Source organism: Melitaea cinxia, chromosome 5 (assembly GCF_905220565.1).
Source record: "Melitaea cinxia chromosome 5, ilMelCinx1.1, whole genome shotgun sequence".
NCBI classification, from domain to species: domain Eukaryota; kingdom Metazoa; phylum Arthropoda; class Insecta; order Lepidoptera; family Nymphalidae; genus Melitaea; species Melitaea cinxia.
In genome coordinates this window covers 10,054,355-10,077,542 of record NC_059398.1, presented here as the reverse complement: position 1 = coordinate 10,077,542, position 23,188 = coordinate 10,054,355, and the positions used below count along the sequence as shown (strand labels likewise).

General features: G+C 33.1%; 1 protein-coding gene across 1 annotated transcript; it reads right to left on the bottom strand.

Moving 5' to 3' along the window:
• Window positions 1–1,898: 1,898 nt before the first annotated feature.
• On the bottom strand, window positions 1,899–21,393 carry LOC123654029 (carboxypeptidase A2-like). Its single transcript, XM_045589993.1, has 9 exons — window positions 20,687–21,393; window positions 11,008–11,190; window positions 10,601–10,860; window positions 10,322–10,531; window positions 10,042–10,228; window positions 9,324–9,474; window positions 8,154–8,343; window positions 3,491–3,637; window positions 1,899–2,582 (listed from the first exon to the last, which is right to left on the bottom strand). Exons 1-9 carry the CDS (start codon window positions 21,357–21,359, stop codon window positions 2,367–2,369), a joined length of 2,217 nt encoding a protein of 738 aa, XP_045445949.1. The 5' UTR covers window positions 21,360–21,393; the 3' UTR covers window positions 1,899–2,366.
• Window positions 21,394–23,188: the final 1,795 nt, after the last annotated feature.

The following is a 23,188-nucleotide window of genomic DNA, read 5'->3' as shown; positions in this document are numbered from 1 at the left end:
AAAAAAAAAAGTAAATACGAAGAAGACGTAATTAGTGCTTGTAACGTTACCAATTACTATTATAAAATACTGGTAAATAGCGATAATTTTCTCCGATACCTTTTATACCGTTAAAATTTTTAACGGTTATTAGGTGACGGAAACATTTTTTTAATGTTAAGTTGTACCGATAAATAGAAATATATATATATACTAGCGACCTGCTCCGGTTTCGCACGGGTATAAAATATAATTAAAGCCTATGTCATTCACTGAAAAAATGATTAAAATCGATCCAGTAGTTTTGATTTATTCATTACTGCCCGTGGCCCGCACGCGTTAAGAGCCATTTCACAATTTTACGCTCTGCAAGTTAATGTAAATTTGGTCGCATCGCGCGAGTCGTACGAGCCACGCGATCTTTGTGCTAATAAGTATAGTGTGACAACCAAAAAACCATCTTGATCATTTTCTAATGTATAATAAAAATTAATAACTATGGTATTAAATGTTTTTTACATAATTAATTTGTTAAAAATTTCAAGTATGTTATATAACAACAGTCAATAAATTTAAAATAAAAATAAAAAAATCATTTTTAGGAAACATTTTTTTTTTAATTGATTTATTAGTTTTTTGAGTTTACGAATGAATCTAATATTTACGATATGAATAAAATAGCATTTTATTATGCCCAAGAAAATCTGTGTATGAATGTGACTAGCATAGTTTTGGATGAAAGTAGACCCAACTAATTTTGGCGATTTTTTTTAACCGACTTCCAAAAAAGGAGGAGGTTCAATTCGACTGTATTTTTTTAATGTATGTTACTTCAGAACTTTTGACTGGGTGGACCGATTTCGACAAAAAAAAATTTAATCAAAGGTGGTGTGTGTCACACCACCTTTCGAATCGAGTTATTAATTTTTATTATACATTAGAAAATGATCAAGATGGTTTTTTGGTTGTCACACTATACTTATTAGCACAAAGATCGCGTGGCTCGTACGACTCGCGCGATGCGACCAAATTTACATTAACTTGCAGAGCGTAAAATTGTGAAATGGCTCTTAACGCGTGCGGGCCACGGGCAGTAATGAATAAATCAAAACTACTGGATCGATTTTAATCATTTTTTCAGTGAATGACATAGGCTTTAATTATATTTTATACCCGTGCGAAGCCGGAGCGGGTCGCTAATATATATATATATATATATATTAATGTATGTTCTTCATCGTTTATGAACCGATTTTGATAATTCTTTTTTGTTGGAAAGGATCTCGAATTTGGAAAGATATCTCAAGTATGGTACCATGATAAGAAAACCAGGATCTGATGATGGAATCCCAGAGAAATCGACGTAAACCCTAGACGACTAAAGAGACTAAAAATTCTAATATGTGTACTTCGAATCTATACATCTATACAAATAAATAAAATTGGAGTGTCTGTTTCTGATATTAAAATTACCGCTTTTTACTAAATGCATGTATACACGGTACATATACCAAAATAACATTTTTTTTCAATTTTTGTCTTTCTGTATGTTTGTTCCGGATACTCTGAAACGGGTTGGCCAATTTTGATGGGACCTTTACTGGCAGATAGCTGATGTAATAAGCAGTAACTTAGGGCACTTTTATTTTAGTTTTTTTTTTTCGAACTGCGAACTGAAATTTTTTTTTACTCCACGCGGACGAAGTCGCGGACAGCTAGTATATAATATGATTATACGTCAATTATAACACAATTTTTTGGACTTTTAAAAAATAATATTAGAAGATGAGAAAATTTAGAGGAAAAAACTTAAGTACCTAACTTACGTTCTTTTTTAGTAAAATTGTAAGTATCATTTTTATTGTTCCATTTTATTTACCTTCACAGAATTGAAAATATCTTTAAAATAAAAGGCATTATTTAAACTACGATTTTTATTTCTCTACTACACATTGATAACATTTACGTGCATGCCACATATAACTTAATATGTAAGAAAATATCCTAATAGAAATCAAATAATAAATAAAATAAAATATATTTTATTCTAACAAAATTTTTGTTCAACTTTCACTTTCACTTTTTTGCACCTTTTATTTGCACATTAGAATTAAAAACATTTAAAAACCGACTAGCGGCTTAAATAATACGAGTTTAAAATATCAGTTAATCGTAATCCTCCAAAAATATTATTTACACTTTCACGTATCACCAATTATATTATATGTATTTTTTCTGATAGGTACATAACTACACATAGTAGGCACCTACATTTTATTGTACTAAGGTAAAATAGTAAAAAATATTGTTTTTCGAAATATATCGGAAGCTGTTGGCAGCTTTTTATGGGTTATTGTTAACTCTGTTTTTAATAAGTACAATTTTCATTAAGGTTCGGGAGTTAAGTTATCTACAATTGCTCTCACAGCCTGCCATGTCTCTCGCGCCGTAGATACTATTTGCGAGCCCGGGAGTAGAAAACCGTACGGCCCTAAGGAATCCCTAAGATCGACGTGATATGAGTATTTAATTCCAGCGCGAGCTCTTGCCCAATCGTGGGACATTCCTGAAGCCGGTTGACGGATTTGGGCAGCCGTTCCCACCTGGAAAAGTTCAAGTAATTTATGATTTAAAAATCTTATTTTCATCTAAGTAATTTATATATCGTAAATTTTATTTAATAACATTAGATTAAATACTAATTATAACCAATATTCACTATCTTCATAAGGTCCCACCTAAATTTAAGTAGGTACTTATGAATTACGGTCCAACGAACTAAAATTAGTTTAATGTAATTGTGGTCCAAGACTTTAATCTTTCTTCCACAGTCGCCTGCCATTGTGAACGCGATTTTTGGTTTGAAAATAACAAGTCGACTTTGTTTAAATTAAAGATATTATGTTCTAGGTTCAATAATATTTTAATAGAAGTTATAAAAAAAGGTTTACTATTCTGGCGTCTAAATTTTCAATGGCCAATGGGCCGCAATTGCATTTCTAGGCAACATTTTGTTTTTGTCCTTAAATTAGGTTTCTAGGCCTGTTGATGTTCATCATCACCATTTCAGCCTACCACAGTCCACTGCTGGACATAGGCCTCCTCAAGTTTGCGCCAAAAATGGCGTGAACTCATGTGTATTGCCCATAGTCACCACGCTAGGCAGGCGGGTTGGTGACTATGGGCAGGTCTGGCTTTGTCGCACCGAAAACGCTGCTGCCCGTCTTCGGCCTGTGTATTTCAAAACCAGCAGTTGGATGGTTATCCCGCCATCGATCGGCCTTTTTAAGTTCCAGGGTGGTAGTGGAACTGTGTTATCCCTTAATCGCCTCTTACGACACCCACGGGAAGAGATGGGGTGGCTATATTCTTTACTACCGTAGACACACAACAGAGGTTGGTTTTGAGGTTAAAATAAGTTAATTCCTAGTAAAACAATATACGTTTGTATAATATTTTTCGAAACTCTCGTCAATGACTGTTTTCGACAGCATAATTTAAAGTTTATTACCTTGTACTTCGTCCCATACATATCGGCTAGGGCAGAGGTGGCGAGTTTTCCCATCTCCAGTAACGTTCCGTCATCGGCGAACGTTGTAAGACTTTGAGAGCTCGGTAGCAACCATGCTTGCGAGTACGCGTGCAAAGATATATAAACCTGCAATTTGAAATACCAACATGATATACCTTTTGTATAAGGGAAAAGTAATTCGAAAGTTACTTAGGCCATAAATGAGCTTAGCTTTTTATAGTTATATTGATGCCATAAAATATTGTGTGAATTTATGAAAGTTAGTTTTATAAATATGACTTCGGAATCATAATTTCAAATGTTTCTTGGTAAAACGTAGTAGCTCTAGCGGACACAAAGGGTTAGTTTAAGAAATTTAAACAAACAACAATATGGTAAGGAAATTGTTGAAAGTAAATTAGAAAATGTTTTGAAAGTAACGATGTGGGCAAATACCGTATTCTGCCACAATTTCCCAAGCAATATGCGGTCTACGTCGTTTTTATGCGCGTGATAAATTGCCATACTAGCGGTTTTAAAAATGATGTCTCAAACTTCATCTTCACCTTTTGTCTAATAGCGATAATTTTCGTAAAGTTCACTACACGAGACATCCGAGGTATATAAATGTTACAAATACACAACTGGTAATGAGAATTTTATAAGATGACTAAATAGCGTATCAAATTAGTGCATTGTTTGTATTCTTAGTGAAACCTTTCCTACGTCGTTAGTACCACGCGAAGCACACGTTAATTGATCAATTATTATGACATAGATAACCAATTTAAAGTGTATATACTTATAAAGTATGTTTGCTAGTATCTAGCAACCGTGCCACCTTGGTTCTTGGATTTGGTAAGAAATGATAATAATTATTAACCAAAAAATGTAATGTAACGTAGACATACGTATATATATTTCTTGGTCATATTTAATTATTCTTTTTTGTATTATATGTAAAAAGTTTTATTAAAAAATGAATATTGAATTAAAAAGTCTATGAAACTCTTATGATGAAGTGTAATGAAACTATAGTTGTACTAGCTGTGCCCGCGGCTTCGCCCGCGTTGAAATTAGTATGTCACAAAGTTTTCCCGGCAAACTTCCAGTGAAATTCTCATCAAAATCGGCTTAGCCGTTCCGTAAACCTTCCTCTTGCCAATGGTGGAGCCCTCTCTTTAATGGTGAAACCGCATGAAAATCCGTTCAGTAAATTTTGAGCGAATCGATCACATACACTTTTGAGGACTTTGTTTTATAATACAATAAATGTTGCCCGCGACTACGTCCGCGTGGTTATGAAGATATGCATTACTATTAAGATGTTTTATTTCAGTCACTTGAAATGCTTATCAGACTGAGTAACTTTTTAAAAGGCACAATTTAGTAAAATTTAATAGTTATTTTTATAAAACCTCTCTATACATCACATTTTTAGTTTTATTTTTAGGCTGTGTGTGTTTCATATAAAGTATCAAATCCAATTAAACCCCCTTAGCGGTGGAATATCGTAAAATCCCTTCTTAGCGGACGTCTGCTAACTATAATCTACCTCCCCGCCAAATTTTATCTTTGTCCAATCTGGATGGATAGACCATCCAGCGGTTTTTGAGTTCTCGTGATGAGTGAGTTAGTGAGCTTTCTCTTTTATATATATATAGATTACGATGCATTATTTGCACACTACCTCACCATCTATAGAGCATATATTACTTATAAAACATAAGACTTTCATACAACCTGTCGACTCCCGTTTTATCCTTTTAGTGGTTGATTTTCATAAAATCAGCTCTTAGCGGATGTTTACGCCCTGTAAGGAACCTACCTGCCAAATTTCAAGTTTGTAGCTGTTATAGTTTCGGAGATTTCGTGATGAGTGAGTAAACCTACCATCCGCCGTTTTTACCCCAAAAGGTGGTTGATTTCTATAGATACATTGTTTGGACACCTTCTCATCATCTATAAGGCATACATTTTAAATTTCAAGTGTCTTACTTCAAAAACATGGGACTTTCACACAAACTTCCAACCCCTGTTTTACCCCCTTGGGGGTCGAATTTCGTAAAATCCGTTCTTAGCGGATGTCTAGGCCTTATAAGGAGCCATTCTGCCAAATTTCAAGTTTTTAGGTGTTATAGTTTCGGAGATTTCGTGATGAGTGAGTCAACCTACCATCCCCCGTTTTAACCCCAAAAGGGTATTGATTTCTAAAGATACATTATTTGAACACCTCCTCATCATCTATAGAGCATACATTTTAAATTTCAAGTCTCTTACTTCAAAAACATGGGACTTTCATACAAACTTCCGACCCCCGTTTTATCCCCTTAGGGGTCGAGTTTCGTAAAATCAGTTCTTAGCGGATGTTTACGCCCTATAATGAACCTACCTGCTAAGTTTCAAATTTGTAGCTGTTATAGTTCCGGAGATTTCGTGATGAGTGAGTAAACCTACCCATCCCCCGTTTTAACCCCAAAAGGGAGTTGATTTCTAAAGATACATTATTTGTACACCTTCTCATCATCTATAAGGCAAACATTTTAAATTTCAAGTCTCTTACTTCAAAAACATGGGACTTTCATAGAAACTTCCAACCCCCGTTTTACCCCCTTAGGGGTCGAGTTTCGTAAAATCCGTTCTTAGCGGATGCCTACGTCTTATAAGGAGCCTACCTGCCAAATTTTAAGTTTGTAGGTGTTATAGTTTCGGAGATTTCGTGATGAGTGAGTGACCTTTCGCTTTTATATATATTATAGATTATAGATTATACTTTTGTGTAATATGCCTCCTTACGTACTTCTTCAAACTAAAATTATCGCCGTATCTTACATCTAATATCAAGTTGCCTCTGAACCATATCAACGAATTTAATTATTATTTAATAAATATTTTAATTAGATAATGTATTTCGGTATGTAGGTATATTACAATTTTTACATATGAATATATATTATCTTAATTTTAATATTTACATAATACTTTTATTATTTAATATGTTGACTTTAATTTATTTTAATAGATATAGTGATTCTAAGATTTACCTATCGTATTTTGATAACATTGTATATTTCAATTTACATATTGATGCCTATTTGTTTTCTTTAGTTTGACAGATATACGTTTTTTTTTTTTTGTATATTTTACTTGTGTCCGGAGGAAAGCTCTGAAATCTTGTTTGTATGAACTAATAAATGAATAAATGAATAATTTATCATTGCGTTAGTTCTAAAACATAAAAAACAGACTTCAATATACATCGACAAATAATATATATACTTATAATGTGAACATCGTTAACGTAGGTAGTTGATGGCAATTAAAATACTATTAAAAAAGCAATTCTTGTATATATATAGATTCTGAATCTCGGAAACAGCTCTAACGATTTTCATGAAATTTTGTATGCAGGAGATTTCGAGGGAGATAATTAATCTACCTAGCTAGGATTTATTTTTAGAAAATGTCGTTTTAACCCAGTTTTTAGGCAATGAAAAAATGGCTACAATATCGTTAGAATACGAAGGTAAATTTCGAATTTGTCAATGAAGCTGATATAGCTCAGGTAGGAAATTGGCCGGCCACGAACGATCGAAAAGACCGCGGTTCAAATCCTCATTTTTTAGATCGATTATTATTATTTATTTTTCTATTATTATTATTTTACTGAATGTCACTCCACCCGCCCAATACATAATAGATACATTTATTATAATAACTACTTATATAAATAATTTTGTAAATTTACTTATACTTACATATATAAATATAAGGGGGTGGAGAATTACGCCCCAGCAGGGAGATCAAACGGCCGGGGGTTAGGGCTGAAGGCTGAGAAACCGGCGGACAATCTTAGCAGAGTCAAGTAACACCGCCTATTGCATCCTGGCTGCGAGCGAACCGTCCAGGATCCCCAGTTGCCACAGATGGTGAGCGAGGCTAACCGGGATCAAACCGTTGGCAGATATTACGATATGAATGATTTCAGCAAACCTCACATCCCACATGTCGACAATCTCGTGCGCCAGATTATTATTATTTATTACATATTATTTTTAATCATTTTTTTATTTTTGATTTTTTATATTTATTTATATTTTTATTATTCTTGGTAAAAAATATATTATTCATATTTTATCAATATGTAATTCGTATTTAAATATGATTCCCAAAAAACACGATTTACTAAAAATACCGAGCTAAGCTCGGTCACCCAGGTACTACTTATTATTAGGGATAGCTCAAAAACTACTCGTTCGATATCGCTCAAATTCAAAGGAGAACATGTGACAAGCACCAGCTTTCGAATTAAAAAGAATCATCAAAAACGGTGGTCCCAGTAAGGTTACGAGGTAAAAACATAAAAAAATACAGGCGAATTGACAGTCCATGGCAGTATTAAAAATAAGAAGGTTGGTTTTAGATTTTTTTGGATATTTATTCTACACAACAACTAACTAAACTAACCAATATTTTTCATTACTCGTGGTAATTCATATTTATCTCTATAAATAATTAATATTTTTATGTAGCTAATTTAGTATGAAGCCACATTTTGGAAGAAAATAAATATTTGTTCAAAAACTATTTTGTAGTATATATTTGTTAATAAAAAATTTACTTTCAAAACTGCAGTATTGTTTTGATATGTGTAGATATATACCTTTATCTGTCCTCTGTGATCAGCCAAGAACTCCGAAACTGCGCGCGTCTCTGGCTCACTAAATGGATGGGGACCAGCATAATTGTCTGCGCAAGGATCATTCGAAGCATCCCTTTCACCCCAGTGGTAATCCCAATTACGGTCCACATCCACACCTACGCATTCCGTGCGACCCCAGTTCCAAGGAAACCTTAAAGTTGGAATAATGGATACTATGATATATTAAAATAATCACATACGAACTCCAAACAAAATCAAAATGAATTATCAGGTCCATAATTTCAGCCTATTACAGTCCACTGCTGGACATAGGCCTCCACAAGTTCACGCCAAAAATGGAGTGAACCCATGTGTTTTACCATAGTGTACCATAGTGTATATGTTTCTGCCCATTGTCACTACGCACCATAGTCATCAGGTTAGGTGCCTTAAAACTTAGTTTTTTTAAGGTATTAACTATTTTAAACTTTCATTATTATTTTGGTTTCTTTCAACCACATTTAGATCTATATATGTTTTGGCCTTGTTTGATTTCTTTAATAGTATATTATATGTGGAGGAAACCGCAGAAAACAGTGTTGAATAGCTGTAACGGATTCGAACAAACATAAGATAAGAAGAGTTGCTTTAAAATTTCTCCTAACATAGCGGTAAGTTTAATCTTTCTCAAACATTAAACTATGGCAGGAAATACACATTTTTGTAATACCTCAGTTAAATATATATTTTGATAATAGAAATATTTTTTACGACCTTCCTTGGGAAGAAACATGAACTATTTTTTTTAAGTACCTTTCGTAACTATTAACCAAGGAAACAGTTACCAGTACCGTGTAATACCAGAACTTGAAACAATCATATATATGTACATTAAAAATGCTTTACCTATGTTGACCTAAAAAGCCGCATGTACGTAAGCAACTGTATTATCAGGTGCAAGACAAACGTAAAATTATGTATATCTAATGTTTTATCAAGTTTATACGAGCCTCATATAAGAAACGAGTTATAAAATATTCCTATAAATGACAAGCGTTGTTTAAGATAAACGTTTACAACTGCAAGTTTATAAAGGAAGTAAAACATATAAATATATAAAAAAAATATTTTCAAGCATAGACATGCTGTATATTTTTACAAGCTTTAATAACCATTTCACTCTTTACTAACCAACCGACGAAGTAATCATCCGAATGGTCGGGATTTCTTGAACGTGTTTTTCTCCAAAGTCGATCATGTGTATGCGAATGCTCGTAGCCATCCGGATTTACCACGGGCATGATATAAAAATCCGCTACATCAAGAATTTCACGATCGGCACCTATAATATAAGGAAATATTACATTTTTTAAATGTTTTGATATATTTTGTATTTTAGCATTTAAACCATTAGGTAAGGCATAAAAGTATGTTAAGAAATAAAGTCAAGCACATTTTATACATAAAACACCAAATACCTGTTAAATGCCTAAATTTCACATTTAGCTTCATTTAAAATAATACAATATCTTCATTAAATGTTAAGTTTAATTTTGCATAGATTACACTCGTAAAGCGAAGGGACAATATCGTGAGTTCCTCAGACTACGAGGGTTAAAAAAGTAACAGTCGTATATAAACTAGTAAAGAAGAGACATTTTTGATATGATATTCAAAAAAAAAAATGTTAAGAAGAGACATAATTATACAACCGCATGCCAAGATTTGTTGAACGATCTAAACGTCTAACTAACCTTCAAAATGTATGTCATTACTTTGCTTGTTTGAAAAATTGTACAGAAATGATTTACATCATTATATCTGATCTACTTTCTAAGATATTCTCTATTCATTTTCTGCACGCTAAGTCCAAAATGTACATTTTTTAAAATAAAAGTTCAAAACAAACCTAATCTTTTATCACCTTCAATTAAATTATGTAACATCCATGTTGTGACTGCAGGTGCTATCCACTCCCTAGCATGAGCGCCGCCGTCCAACCAGACGGCCGGCTTCATGTGTGAACGTAGCTTCCACTTTTTTTTTGGAGACTTGCCAGGCGTATCTTTTTGAGTATTGTTTGTTGGTAAGGATACCTTTAACAAGTAAAAAAAAATCTATACCTACATACCTATATGTTAATGGGAAAAGTAAAAAAAAACATAATTATATTTTAATATTTGTAGTACCTTAACAGCCACAAGAGGTAGTCCTTCCGAAGATAGACCCATCGGTACTAGTTCCACTATATCCGCATACGAATGTTGAAGATATTCTAGATATCTCAGTATATCGGCATAGCGATGATACCGCCTCCACGTCATTGGATGTCCGTGTAAATGTTCCAGTTCAAGACGCTGTTTCTTCGAAAGTTTAGGATTTTCATACATGATGGATTTCTAAACAAATATTATTCAATTACTACATGAAAAAAAATGATTAACTTTATTATTAATTACAAAGTTTACCTGTAGATCCAAAATAATTATCTCAAACTCTATTTTATAAGATTTTAAATGATTTTTAACATCTATAAATAAATCTGGTGGAACGAGCAAATCCGTTGAACCATTCAGAGATGGAGATGTCCACCACATTAGACCGGACCCTTCTGCTTCTTCCTGTAAGTCTAATAATGAATTCACCTTCCATTGCGTGTCTGGATATGTTCGTATCAATTGGTAGCCCTTGTATGTTTTCTTGAGAGATTTTTTCGTAGACTTTTTTACTATAGTAAAAAATTAACATGAATTAATGGTATGAATGAGTAAGAATAAATATTTTACCAAAAAAAAGAAATATATATATATATATATATATATATATATATATATATATATATATATATATCATGGACAGTAATTATTTTACCAACATTTTTCACTTGCCGCAGTCGAAATATGGACATCTTCAGAATCAACAAAATTTTGAAACCAAGCGTCTGTCGAGGCAGACGTAGGATATGGTGTCGTTGTACTTGGGAAGTTATTGAACCATCCACCATAAAACCAACTAGATTTCGACTCTGCAAACCAACTTAACAGCTTGGAGAACAAACCTACAAATATAAAATAATAATACACTTTATTGTACACCAAAAACAGAAATAATACATAGCAAAGAAGGAAAAATGTTAATAATATATTCATTAGGTACACACGACGGCCTTATCGCTAAAAAGCGATCTCTTCCAGGCAACCTTAGGGCAAAGGAAATAGTCTAGCGTCAGCATAGGTGTACAAGTTACAACAAATTTATAATAAATATTAAAATAATTAAACATATTATACATAATTAATAGACAAAATTGTTTCCTTTCAATCAAAATCAAAATTGCCGTATAATATTATTTAAACACAAAAAGGTAATAAACAAAAAAAAAATACTACAGTACACTTGTTTTATAATTAAGAATACTCAGGTTCAATAGGAAAATGAAATGCTATAAATGCCAATGGAATCATACGGGTCTATAAAAAGGTGAAACTTTATGTGTTAGTAGGACGCAAACTAGGTAGCTAGATTGCTAAAACTAGACCCAGTACGGGACAGCAAAGAACTAGCGCCCAAGATTTTCCTTGTCAGAGCTTGATTGCAAAACGAGATTTTTTTTGATATTACTGTTACGCTAATTATAAATTTCAATTATCTTTATACAATTTATAGCACGTTTATAAGGAAGGAAATGTTTACAAGTTTTTAAAAATAATTAAATATATACATATATTATCGAATAAAATATAAGCTATGTTAATTATATAAGAATACGGTTTTATTGCTAAAAAACAATTTCTGTCAGATAACCTGAGAGTGAAAAAATATTGCCTTGCAGATGGGCTGATGTTATATCAATAATTGATCAATAGTACAATATGTAAATAACAGGTCTTTGATAAGTAGTGATATTATTTAAGTAAACAATAAAAGTTTAGTTAGTGAAGACAAAAATAAAACTGAAGTTGTGCGGATTTTCAATTAGGACGAGCAAAAAATCTATTTGCGTCTTAGTTATATTTTTGTGAACAAAAACCTTCTTAGAGTTCAGGCTTAAACGTGCACATAATATATATTATACGTAGCCGTCGACTTACTATTAGTAAATTTTATTAAATCTTTTTTAGCAAAATAATTAATTCCGACAAAGATCACAGTCATGCTTTGCTACTCAAAATAAATTTCAGTTTTTTTCTAGTCTAATTTAAAAATGAAAAACAAGCACGCCCTACCACAGAAGAAAAGTATTAAAAAGAAATCTTTTTCCAAGTAGACGATACTAATTACATTCAATTAATAAATGTTTTTCTGTTCCGTCATACAACATTTTATTTCTTATTGAATTCTGAATCGTCAACAATGATTTCTTGAAGTTAATTAATTTAATAGAATTAGAACGACATCTATACAAATAAATAAAATTGGAGTCTTTGTTTGTAATATTAAAATAACCGCTTTTTACTAAATGCATATGGATGTATACACGGTACATCATCATATATATTATACGCTAAGGTTTAAGATGTTTGCCTCCCTTTTTAGAAAAAGTTTTACAATTATTCCACATAAATTATATATCAATTTATAGATAATTGCTTGCTCTACCGGCATCCACAACTAAAAAATTTATTATTGCTTTTGTTTTTGTAAATCAATTCATTATTAATCGGTAATATTTTTACTTCATCATTACAGCCTATACAATCCACTGCTGGACATAGGCCTCCACAAGTTTACGCCAAAAATAACGTGAACTCATGTGTTTTACTCATAGTTACCACTCTGGGCAGGCGGATTGGTGACCGCAGTACTGGCTATGTCGCACCGAAGACGCTGCCCGTCTTCGGCCTGTGTATTTCAAAGCCACCAATTGGATGGTAATCTAGTCACCGGTCGGATTTTTAAGTTCCAAGGTGGTAGCAGAACTGTGTTATCCCTTAGTCGCCTCTTACGACACCCACGGGAAGAGAGGGGGTGGCTATATTCTTTAGTACCGTAGCCACTCAGTTACAGTATTTTTTTACTTATTTAATGTGAAATATTCGTGCGGGTATACCAAAATAATATTTTATACAATTTTTGTCAGTCTGTCTGTCTGACTGTCGGCTAATCTCTGAAACGGCTGGACCGATTTTGACGAGACTTTCACTCGTAGATAGCTAATTTAATAAAGAGTAACTAAAGCTATTTTTATTTTAGAAATTTATTTATTTTGTAACAGATCTGAACAATATTGTTTTAATTGAATGAAATGAATGAAAATATATATCAAAAAATTTTGAGATTCAGATAAATATTCATATTATTCTTTTATTTAAAGAAATCGAGACAAATTTTTTACGCCTTAACTCTAATCATACAATAAGATATTTAAAAACTGGGTAACTATTTCATTTATAGCTGTGAAATGTTAAAATAATTCAGAATTTTTACATTACATGAAATTTATAGTTTTCAAAAAATATTTAAATAGAAGCTTGTATACTTTGAAAGTAAAGTGAATATATTAATTAAGATGAGCACGAGTTAAATTGATGGCAATCATAATATCTCCTGCGATATCTTACTGAAATTATCATAAGACACGAAAAGAAATCTTCTTTTATTATGCAGTTAATTATGCACATTTTAATAGACAAGTGCAATTTCACTCTTACTTGAAAGAAACTTTTGATATAAATTAAGTATGTACTCTCTCGAAAATAAGCAATTACATAACGCTTCAGCCTGTAATATCCCACTGCTCTCGGCATCATCTTATCTCATATCTATCATCGGCTATCATCTCATCGGCATAGACCTCTTTCTCCGTGTAGGAGAAGGATCAGAGCTTAATCCATCACGCTGCTACAATGCGGGTTGGCAATTACATAAACTGGAGGTTAAATAAAGCTATACCTATAAATCTTAATTACAGCATAATTACACCCACAATGTCCGTTGTTTGCTATCTTCCTGGTTGCTACTTCAGAATTAAACAATTATTCTAAAACTCAATAAAGTAACAAGATCTTGTTCAAAATATTACGTGAAAGATTTAAATTCCTAAAAGAGACTTGCTACCAAAATTATATTAATAATGTTGAAGATTCAATCAAAGGTAATCCAAAAAGGTTTTGATCCTATATAAAAAAAAAATACAGTCGAATTGAGAACCTCCTCCTTTTTTGGAAGTCGGTTAAATAGAAACAAGTCGATGCAGGTACCTAATGTGCTTTGATATAATGGACAAGAGATTAATAATGGTGAGAAAATATGTAACGCTTTTTCCGATTTTTTCATGTCATCCTTCTTTCGTGTGAGAAGTGGATCTCATCGAGTGTCTCGAGAAGCTTCTAACTGCACTTCTTACATCTCGTCTATCATAGTAGATGAAAAGATTATACATGAGATATTGAAACTCCTTGATCCTGGTAAGTCAGCGAGGCCCGATAATATACCATCCCGCTTTCTAATCAATTGCTCTGCATCAATTTCGAAACCCATTGCATTATTATTTAAACTTTCTCTTTCTCAATTCTGTGTCCCTGATATGCGGAAACGAGCATATATCACTCCTGTAAACAAAAAAGGATCCAAGTCTGAGGTATCCAATTACAGATCTATTTCTAAATTATGCATTATTGCAAAAGTTTTCGAGAAATTGATATATGGGCAGACTTACTCGGCTTTATGTCACTCCATCAGTCTTTCGCAGCATAGCTTTATTAAGGGACGCTCAACGGTGTCTAATCTGATCTTGCTCGGTGATTACATTACTGATGCTGTTAGGTGAACGTAGTTTATACCGATTATAGCAAAGCTTTTGATCAGATACCGCATGACGTCCTATTGGATAAGCTGGAAATGATTGGTATCCATGGTGACTTGTTGCGTTGGTTTGATTATCGACAATCGTTGTCAGGTAGTAAGTTATTAATAATTATATTTCTAGTTGGGTTGAAATCCCTTGTGGCGTGCCATTCCGTTCATGCCCATTTCTGTTCATGATTTTCGTGAACGACATCGAGAAGTGCTTAAAAACATCTAAACTTCTTTGCTTTTGCTGACGATATGAAGATCTTCGCAAGAATACGTACATACGCTGACACCACCTTGTTGCAGAAAGATCTTAATCTATTCCAATCGTATTGTATTTAAAAACAAGCTCGACCTAAACCCAGAAAAATGTACAATAATGTCATTTAGTCGTAGAGTCAACACAATATCGTACGAATACTCACTCCAACAACGGGAACTTCGGCGGGTGCGTTCTATGCGGGATCTTGATGTTACGTACGACTCCAAACTTCTGCTTGACAAACATATTGACGTTATAGTATCCAAAGCATCTAAAGCTCTGGGATTTTTAATTCGTAGCACGCAAGATTTCGTTAATGCTAAGACACTGAAGATATTATATTGTTCACTGGTTCGCAGTAGCTTGGAATATGCTACAGGATCGAAAACATACAAAAAAGATTTTTAAAATACTTGTGTTACCGTACTGGAGAAACATATAAGTCCGACCAATATGATCAGATTTGTCGGAAGCACCATCTATTGCTGTTAACATATCGCCGCAAAATAGGCGACACAAAATTCTTGATTAAAATCGTTTCTAATGGTGTTAATTGCCCCGTTTGTTAACTGAGGTAGGGCACAGCAGGAATTTCCTGCTCAAAACATGGAGCAGCCCGACTGGGGTAGTACTCGACCTTACAGAAGATCACAGCAAAATAATACTGTTTTCAAGCAGTATTGTGTTCCTGTTGGTGAGTAAGGTGACCAGAGCTCTTGGGGGGATTGGGGATTGGGTCGGCAACGCGCTTGCGATGCTTTTGGTGTTGCAGGCGACTATAAGCTACGGTAATCGCTTACCATCAGGTGAGCCGTACGCTTGTTTGCCGACCTAGTGACATAAAAAAAAAACCTTCTATCTCTGTTACAGTTTGATGTTCTTACTGGTAATCTTAGAAATTTTAAATTCATGTGCCTTTGGCAAAAAGCATTTATAGGCAGAATTCATTTTTACTAAGAGCTGGAAACACTTCAATGACTTGTGTATGACTATTGATTTCGATTTGTTCAATGTAATCATATCTCTGCTAGACGCAAGCTTTCAAACATTTATTTTGAACTAGAAGAAAAAAGTATATTACATAAATATTTACTATGTGTACCACCAATATCAATATGTGTATTTCATGTATATCTGTGTGAATTTTTAATTTGTTTTTATAATTTTTGAATATGTATAAACTCTAATTGTCTATTATTATATCTGTAAAAACACCTCAAAAAAAATATATAAATAAAATCGTATAAAAAATAAATAAGAATTAAGCGGTACAGAGAAAAAGTCCCATTTAGCAATTTAGCCGCGTCGAATATTGGAAAACTTAATAAAGGGCTCTTTCTCATTACGGTTGGTGGTGGGATTTCTGCTAGAGATTCCTCTACGACGTCTCCTGGGTTGTTGGTCTCGATGCCAAATTCAGAGTCAGATATAGTGGGTTGGTCAACGATTAAGACTGTGGTTTCAGATTAATATACAGACGAGGTTAAGAAAGAAAACACGATGGGATATCAGGTCGAGCGCTTGTTAGTTTAGCTTGGGCAAGTTCTTTCTTACCAATGTTGCTAATGTCGCCAATACTACGGGCATTTGACTGTATCTTTGCGTATGAAGACAAAACAACGCGTCCATATTTCAATTATCTCTGATAAAATTTTTGCATGTATACATTAATTTAATTAAATTTGGTTTTTTATTTTTTAACATAAAGCACGATAATTTTATATAATTATTGTTATTTAATTCTAATAAGTTAAAATCCCGTAAATAAATATTATCTTCTTTTTATAAAAAACTTGTTGTTCTGTAGGGCGTAATAACCGGGAGGCGGTTTCATGGTTATGTGGACAAGCTCTTACAGATACTATATCTAATAACACTCGTAATGTAATATAATATTTGATAAGTTACATTAGCAAATTTACAAATTTGCTGCCAGTAGGCTATTACTATATGTTTGCCGCCCCTACTCACCTCTGAAATTCAATAACCTATTTCGCAGTCATATTTATTACAGTCAGTTCACCAATGTCTATATAATATCAATTTTTCCTGTTGTGAATTTCAAGATCATTTTATTACCCACGATTTGGTGAAGATCAAACGAAAAATAGTTTTTGAATGTACACTTCAGAGCTAAAGAAGTCGCTTATCATATACTTTACATGTACCTACATGTACTTACTAAGTATTACATTTTATATAACGTGAGATAAAATTTTAAAATAGTTACACTAATATGAACATAGCTTACGGAAAAAAATGTACATTTGAATGATGCTATGAAAGTTTTACATTATTTTTTTGCGAGATTAAATTTGCAAAATCATCAATTATACCGTTGTATGAAATCTTGCGCCTTTATTCTGATTCTACTCTCAAAAGAGCTTAAGGCTTTTATGTTTTCTTAACTTAAAGAAGATAGTTTTTTAAAAGTTTTATGAAAGATAAGCTTCTCTCATCCGAAAAATTTGTCGCATGTATGCATAAAGCTATACAAAATGCTATATCTGACTATCTGAGTTTGGATGAATATTCTATACATTTTTTTTTATAACTTGGTCATCAAACAAGCATAAGGCTCACCTGATGGCAACCGAATACCATTGCCCATAGACATCTGCAGTACCAGAAGCATCGCAAGCGCGTCGCCAATCCCAAACCCCCTAGGAGCTCCGGTTACCTTACTCACCAACAGGAACACAACACTGCTTGAAAGCAGTATTATTTAGCTGTGATCTTCTGTAAGGTTGAGGTACTACTCCAGTTGGGCTCCATATTTTGAGCAGGAAATTCCCTGCTGTGGCCTACCTCAGTTGTTTTCGCTGGAACGAAGATTTTATAAGAATCCAAAATCGTATTTCTTGAAAACTCATTAAATGTTTACGATGACCTGAACTACATATGTCAATTTCTGAATTATTCGGATAAATTTTTACTCTTTAGTTTATGCACCTTTGAGTCGAAATTACGAAAAAACGTACATTTCCTGTAGCTTTATGAAAGAGTGGCAAGGTTCTGTATATAATTCACCAGCTGCAGTTTCTACTAAATTTTATTAATGGCAATAGATTATTTTTAAAATTCATGATCATAAAAGTATATTTTACAGAGCATTTGCTTTTTTTGTTGTTAGTACTAAGTATGTATGTGTACAGGACTAAAAAAATGAAACTTTTGTAAAATTTTCAAAACTCATTTTCTGGATGAATATTTTTTTTTCTGTAAGACAAGAAAAGACATTAGGCGAAATTACCGCCCTATCAGCCTACTTAGACTACTGGTAAATCCGCCAATGATAAGATATCCAATATTCGAATATCTAAATACATTTGAAAAAAATATTAGGTATTTTATTCCGTTTGTAATACTTTAAAACAAAATTAACGTATATACGTGTATATAACAGGCTTGTTTTACTTTAATAAAAAAAAATTATTACTGTGAAGTAGATCGATCATCGAGGAAAATGGACTTCGTACATAGTATAGCGAATATTCTGGACCAATTAACAACGCACAAGCAAAAAATAAATAAATACATAATAATAAATCTACGTAAAATTGCCGGCGTAGACTGGATGAGGATTGCGGAAAACCGGGATATCTGGCGAGAACTAGGGGAAGCCTATGTCCAGCCGTGGACTGCAATATGCTGAACTGATACTGAAAACTGAAACTGAAGCACATTTCCTTCTGTTCGTAGATATAGTTGTTTCTTTTTTACCTACCTAATATTGCGCTGCTTGGGCTTAGTAATTTTTTCATGAGCGAAATTTAAAAGTTCAAATTTAGTACTTCACGCCAAATAACGTCGTGGATTAACGACATACGGCACAAGAAAATTTGGCCTCAAAAATAGTTGCCCTCTGTACTGTCTTTATTCCACTTTGTACAAAAGATTATACGAGAACGTTTAGCGGTTTATGAAAAGTGAAAGCTAAATTTAGTAGGCATAATTCACGGATGTGTTAAATTCTGTGTGCGGTTACAAATCTTTATAAGGAAAAGGTATTGAAAACAATGTCTTGTACCGTGATAAAAATTTAGAAACTGTAAGACTATGTAACTGATAAAGATCATAGTAGTATTTAGATTAGATTAGTATTTATTACGCAGATTTTCTAAGGACCAGGAATTTTTCTAATAAACCTTTCATCAAAAGATGATATGTATGTTATAAAGAATAAACTAATATTAAAATACAGAAATCGTAATAGAACAATAACTCGCTAAGACATGCTAATGTTTTCTATTAATTTGCTTAAAAAAGGTTTTGTAAAAATGAGTTAGGTATTTATTTGTTTCATAATTTAATAAAAGATTCTGAGTTTATGTGACTTTTGAGTAAAGTTTGTATAAATTTTATTGTTAATACGTCGATGTGTGAAAGATACTTTAAAAGGTTAAATAAATCTAAATAGGTAATTTAACATTTTTAGTTACTTTGCGAGAACGTTCGTAATTGCCAATACTTTCAAGAAGCCTATTAATAGTAAGTATACCTACATAGAGTACTAGATCTATGCGCTTAAAGATTATTAGGTACAGAAGATATTTTTTTTTGCAAAATTCGAATTTTAAATTATTTTGACTATATACTACGTGGTATGATGTCTGTGACTTCTAACTGTCAATCCTAAGACCTTAAAATGTATACGGAAACATTTGAAAAATATTTTTTTTAACAGAAAAAAATTAAATTATTTTACTCATCAATAAATTATATATATCACATATTGGCGTCATTTCCCAAAGGCTCTGAGCTTTCTTAGTTCAAATATCCCATCTCGTAATAAAAGTTCAAATCGTGAGTTAAGCGCGGTCAAACTATAGATTAATAAAAACGAAAAAAAAAACATATTTGACTTCAGTATCGATTTTAGTTTATAAAGACTAAGAAGATTTTTTTTAAACTGTCGTTTTTCAGGAACCGATTTAGTCAGATTGATATTGGCTTCAAATAATGTTAATGAATCCTACCTGTTTTGTAAACTTTAAGAGAATATTATTAACAAATAAAAAAAAGAAACCATGAATAATTGAAATAGAATAAATAATTTTGAGACAGACATGGTGTAAACAAACGTAGCTCTAGAAAACATTAAAAGACACTGTAACAAAAGTAGTAGGTACAAAATTATCTTGTACCTACTTTTACTGAATGCGCCTAAAATGATAGTAATATTTCAACAAAATGATAAAATATTTTAAACATTGTTCAGACAATTTCGTGTAATTAAATGAAGAAAGAGAAACTATAGTTATATTAACTATAGTATTATATAACATAATACCATACATTAAAGTGAAAAAAATACATAGGTACCTTATATATAGGTACTTTATTTCATCATTTTTTACTACGATTTTTTGCTTATATTTTTTACCTCTGCTGCGTAAGATATCATTATACGTACACATATAAGATTAAAAAATATTAGAGGCTAATTTTGAACTTACCGTCTTTTAAAAATATGAGTATGTAAATATAGTAAACCTACCTACAAACCAACCTGATTTCTCTTCATTTTTCGGAGTTTTCTTTACGTTTTTTTCATGAATATATTTTGATATCCAGTTCAAGTGTTTTTGTGGACAACTCTTTTTAGTTGTTTTTAAAGTCCGATGCGTAGTCGAACGACGTGTCGTGGTTGTACGTTGTCGCTTCGTCGTCGTAGTGGTTTTTGGGCGCGCAGTCGTGGGCGGGCGTCGAGGGCTCGTTGGCCGAGGTTTCAGCGTTTTTTTTGTGCTTGGTCTCGACGTCTGGCTTGCAATACTTACCACTAATTGATGATCACTTACATTCGTAAACGTCGCATTAGGATGACGCGGTATCACACTAGATACTTCTTCGATTACTCGAGGAGGCTTAGTCACAATAAAATTTGTTTGACTTGAAATGTTGATTGTAGTTTTAATAACGCGAACTTTTTCACTACTTTTATTATTTTTCTTTGTCACATTGAACTTGGGAACTTTATTGCGTATTATCACTTTGTTTTTTGGCTTGATGGTGATATGTGTCGGAAGAGTTTTTTCAAGAGACTCATCATAATCGTCCAACAACACGAGGTCATAAGATTCCGAGTCGGAAGTCTCGGCGGATCGTAAAGGCAGACAGTTCGCGACTGCTGCGCACGCCAGCAGCGCAAGCAGCGCCAGGCGACGCGCCATGTGGTGAGCGTGTTCGCATGGCGAGGTGCGGGCGCACTATACTCACTGACGCGACTTGCTTGCGCCAGAATGACCACCTTCCCTGCCACTATTTAAACGACGATGTCGCTTTCAACGCACCCGCTACCACTAGGTCAGCTCGCTCGTCCACGCGTGTTATAAATCCAACTCTTTGTATCTATTAATTTCAGCCTTCAGGACATCATATTAGCTGGATTTTACCCGGGTGGTCTTATAAAAAATGTGCTTGTGTGAAATTAAAAAAAAAAATGTGGAAATTAGATCTGTCTGAATTATTAGTTGCATTTTCACCAAGATTTTCTCCTAAATAATATGAAAATTAATAAAAAATAACGAAAAGTTAAACTGTATGAATTTATAACGGGTTTTCAAATGGAAAACAATGGATAAACCATTAGAGGATTATATATTCATTGATATAATATATCTATATTATTGACAATAAAAGAGTGTGATGATAAAGAAAAAATAATAATTGAAGAAAATATAAATATATCACAAATTAGTTAGTATGGAGCGTGAAATGTAGTCCACATTAAACGGTTGGCTTCATGTTGTAGCGGACTCCGGTAGGGATATCGATAAACTGCAATAAGCAGACACAGTTAACGGGTCAATGACTAAATAATAGTTATAATATTGAAACAACTAATATAACATATCTACTGTATCATTTTTGCTTTCCACTATTTTCTACTTTCAATAGACTTAATGATTGATCATTATATTTTTTCTCTTTCTAGCATTAAGGACATTAAATATGTTATAGGCAGTAGATCCCTATAACAACATTTCCCTAGACAAAACAAGTCATTAATGGATTTTTATTAAAACTTCTAATAGAGCAATTTAATTGAAAGTTTAAAGCAATTCGGACCATCAGTCCTTTAAAATGCAGTTACATGTAACGACAGTTTTCCGTGTTCAAATGTGATTTGACGAGAAAACAATGATGTATACGGAATCCAAATATAACATTATCCGACGTAGTAACGTAATTACAGTACATGGATTATCTTTTGTCGTGCTCGAATTTATCGAAAATATAAGTATTAAATAGGATGGAAAATAAAATAAGATACTTATAAAATATTTAACGACCATAGAAATACCTTTTTTATCTCTATGAATAAAATTAGTAATATTTGTCTTAGTCTGGAGGAAATAGCTAAATAGCCAAATAAATAATGATCTGCGCCATGCGTATACTTGTTAAATAATACTGACTGGCGGACTGACATGGCTGGCTTTATCATCACTGACAATAAAAATGGATGAATTTTTTTTAGCTTTTGACTATAAATAGTGATTAACATGTATGTCTTAGACCTTATTGGACAAAAACTTACTGGAGAGGAGGAGTTGGGTCCTCAGCCTATCGCACCTGTCCACTGCTGCTGGACATATGCCTCCACAAGTTCGCGCCAAAAATAGCGTGAACTCACTTGTGTTGCCCATAGTCACCATGCTGGGCAGGCGGGTTGTGCTGGCTTTGTCGCGCCGAAGCCGCTGCTGCCCGTCTTCGGCCTGTGTATTTCAAAGCCAGTAGTTGGATGGTTATCCCGCCATCGGTCGACCCTACAAGTTCCAAGGTGGTAGTGGAACTGTATTATCCCTTAGTCGCCTCTTACGTCATCCACGGAAAGAAAGGGCCTGGCTATGTTCTTTACTGCCGTAGTCACACAGATAGTTGTATATTGTTAGATGTGAAAATTTAAATAGTAAATACGTTTTTTTTTTAAGGTATATTGTTTTTTCAATAACTTTTTAATGCTGCAGCACATACTTTTGCGTACAGCTATCGGTGA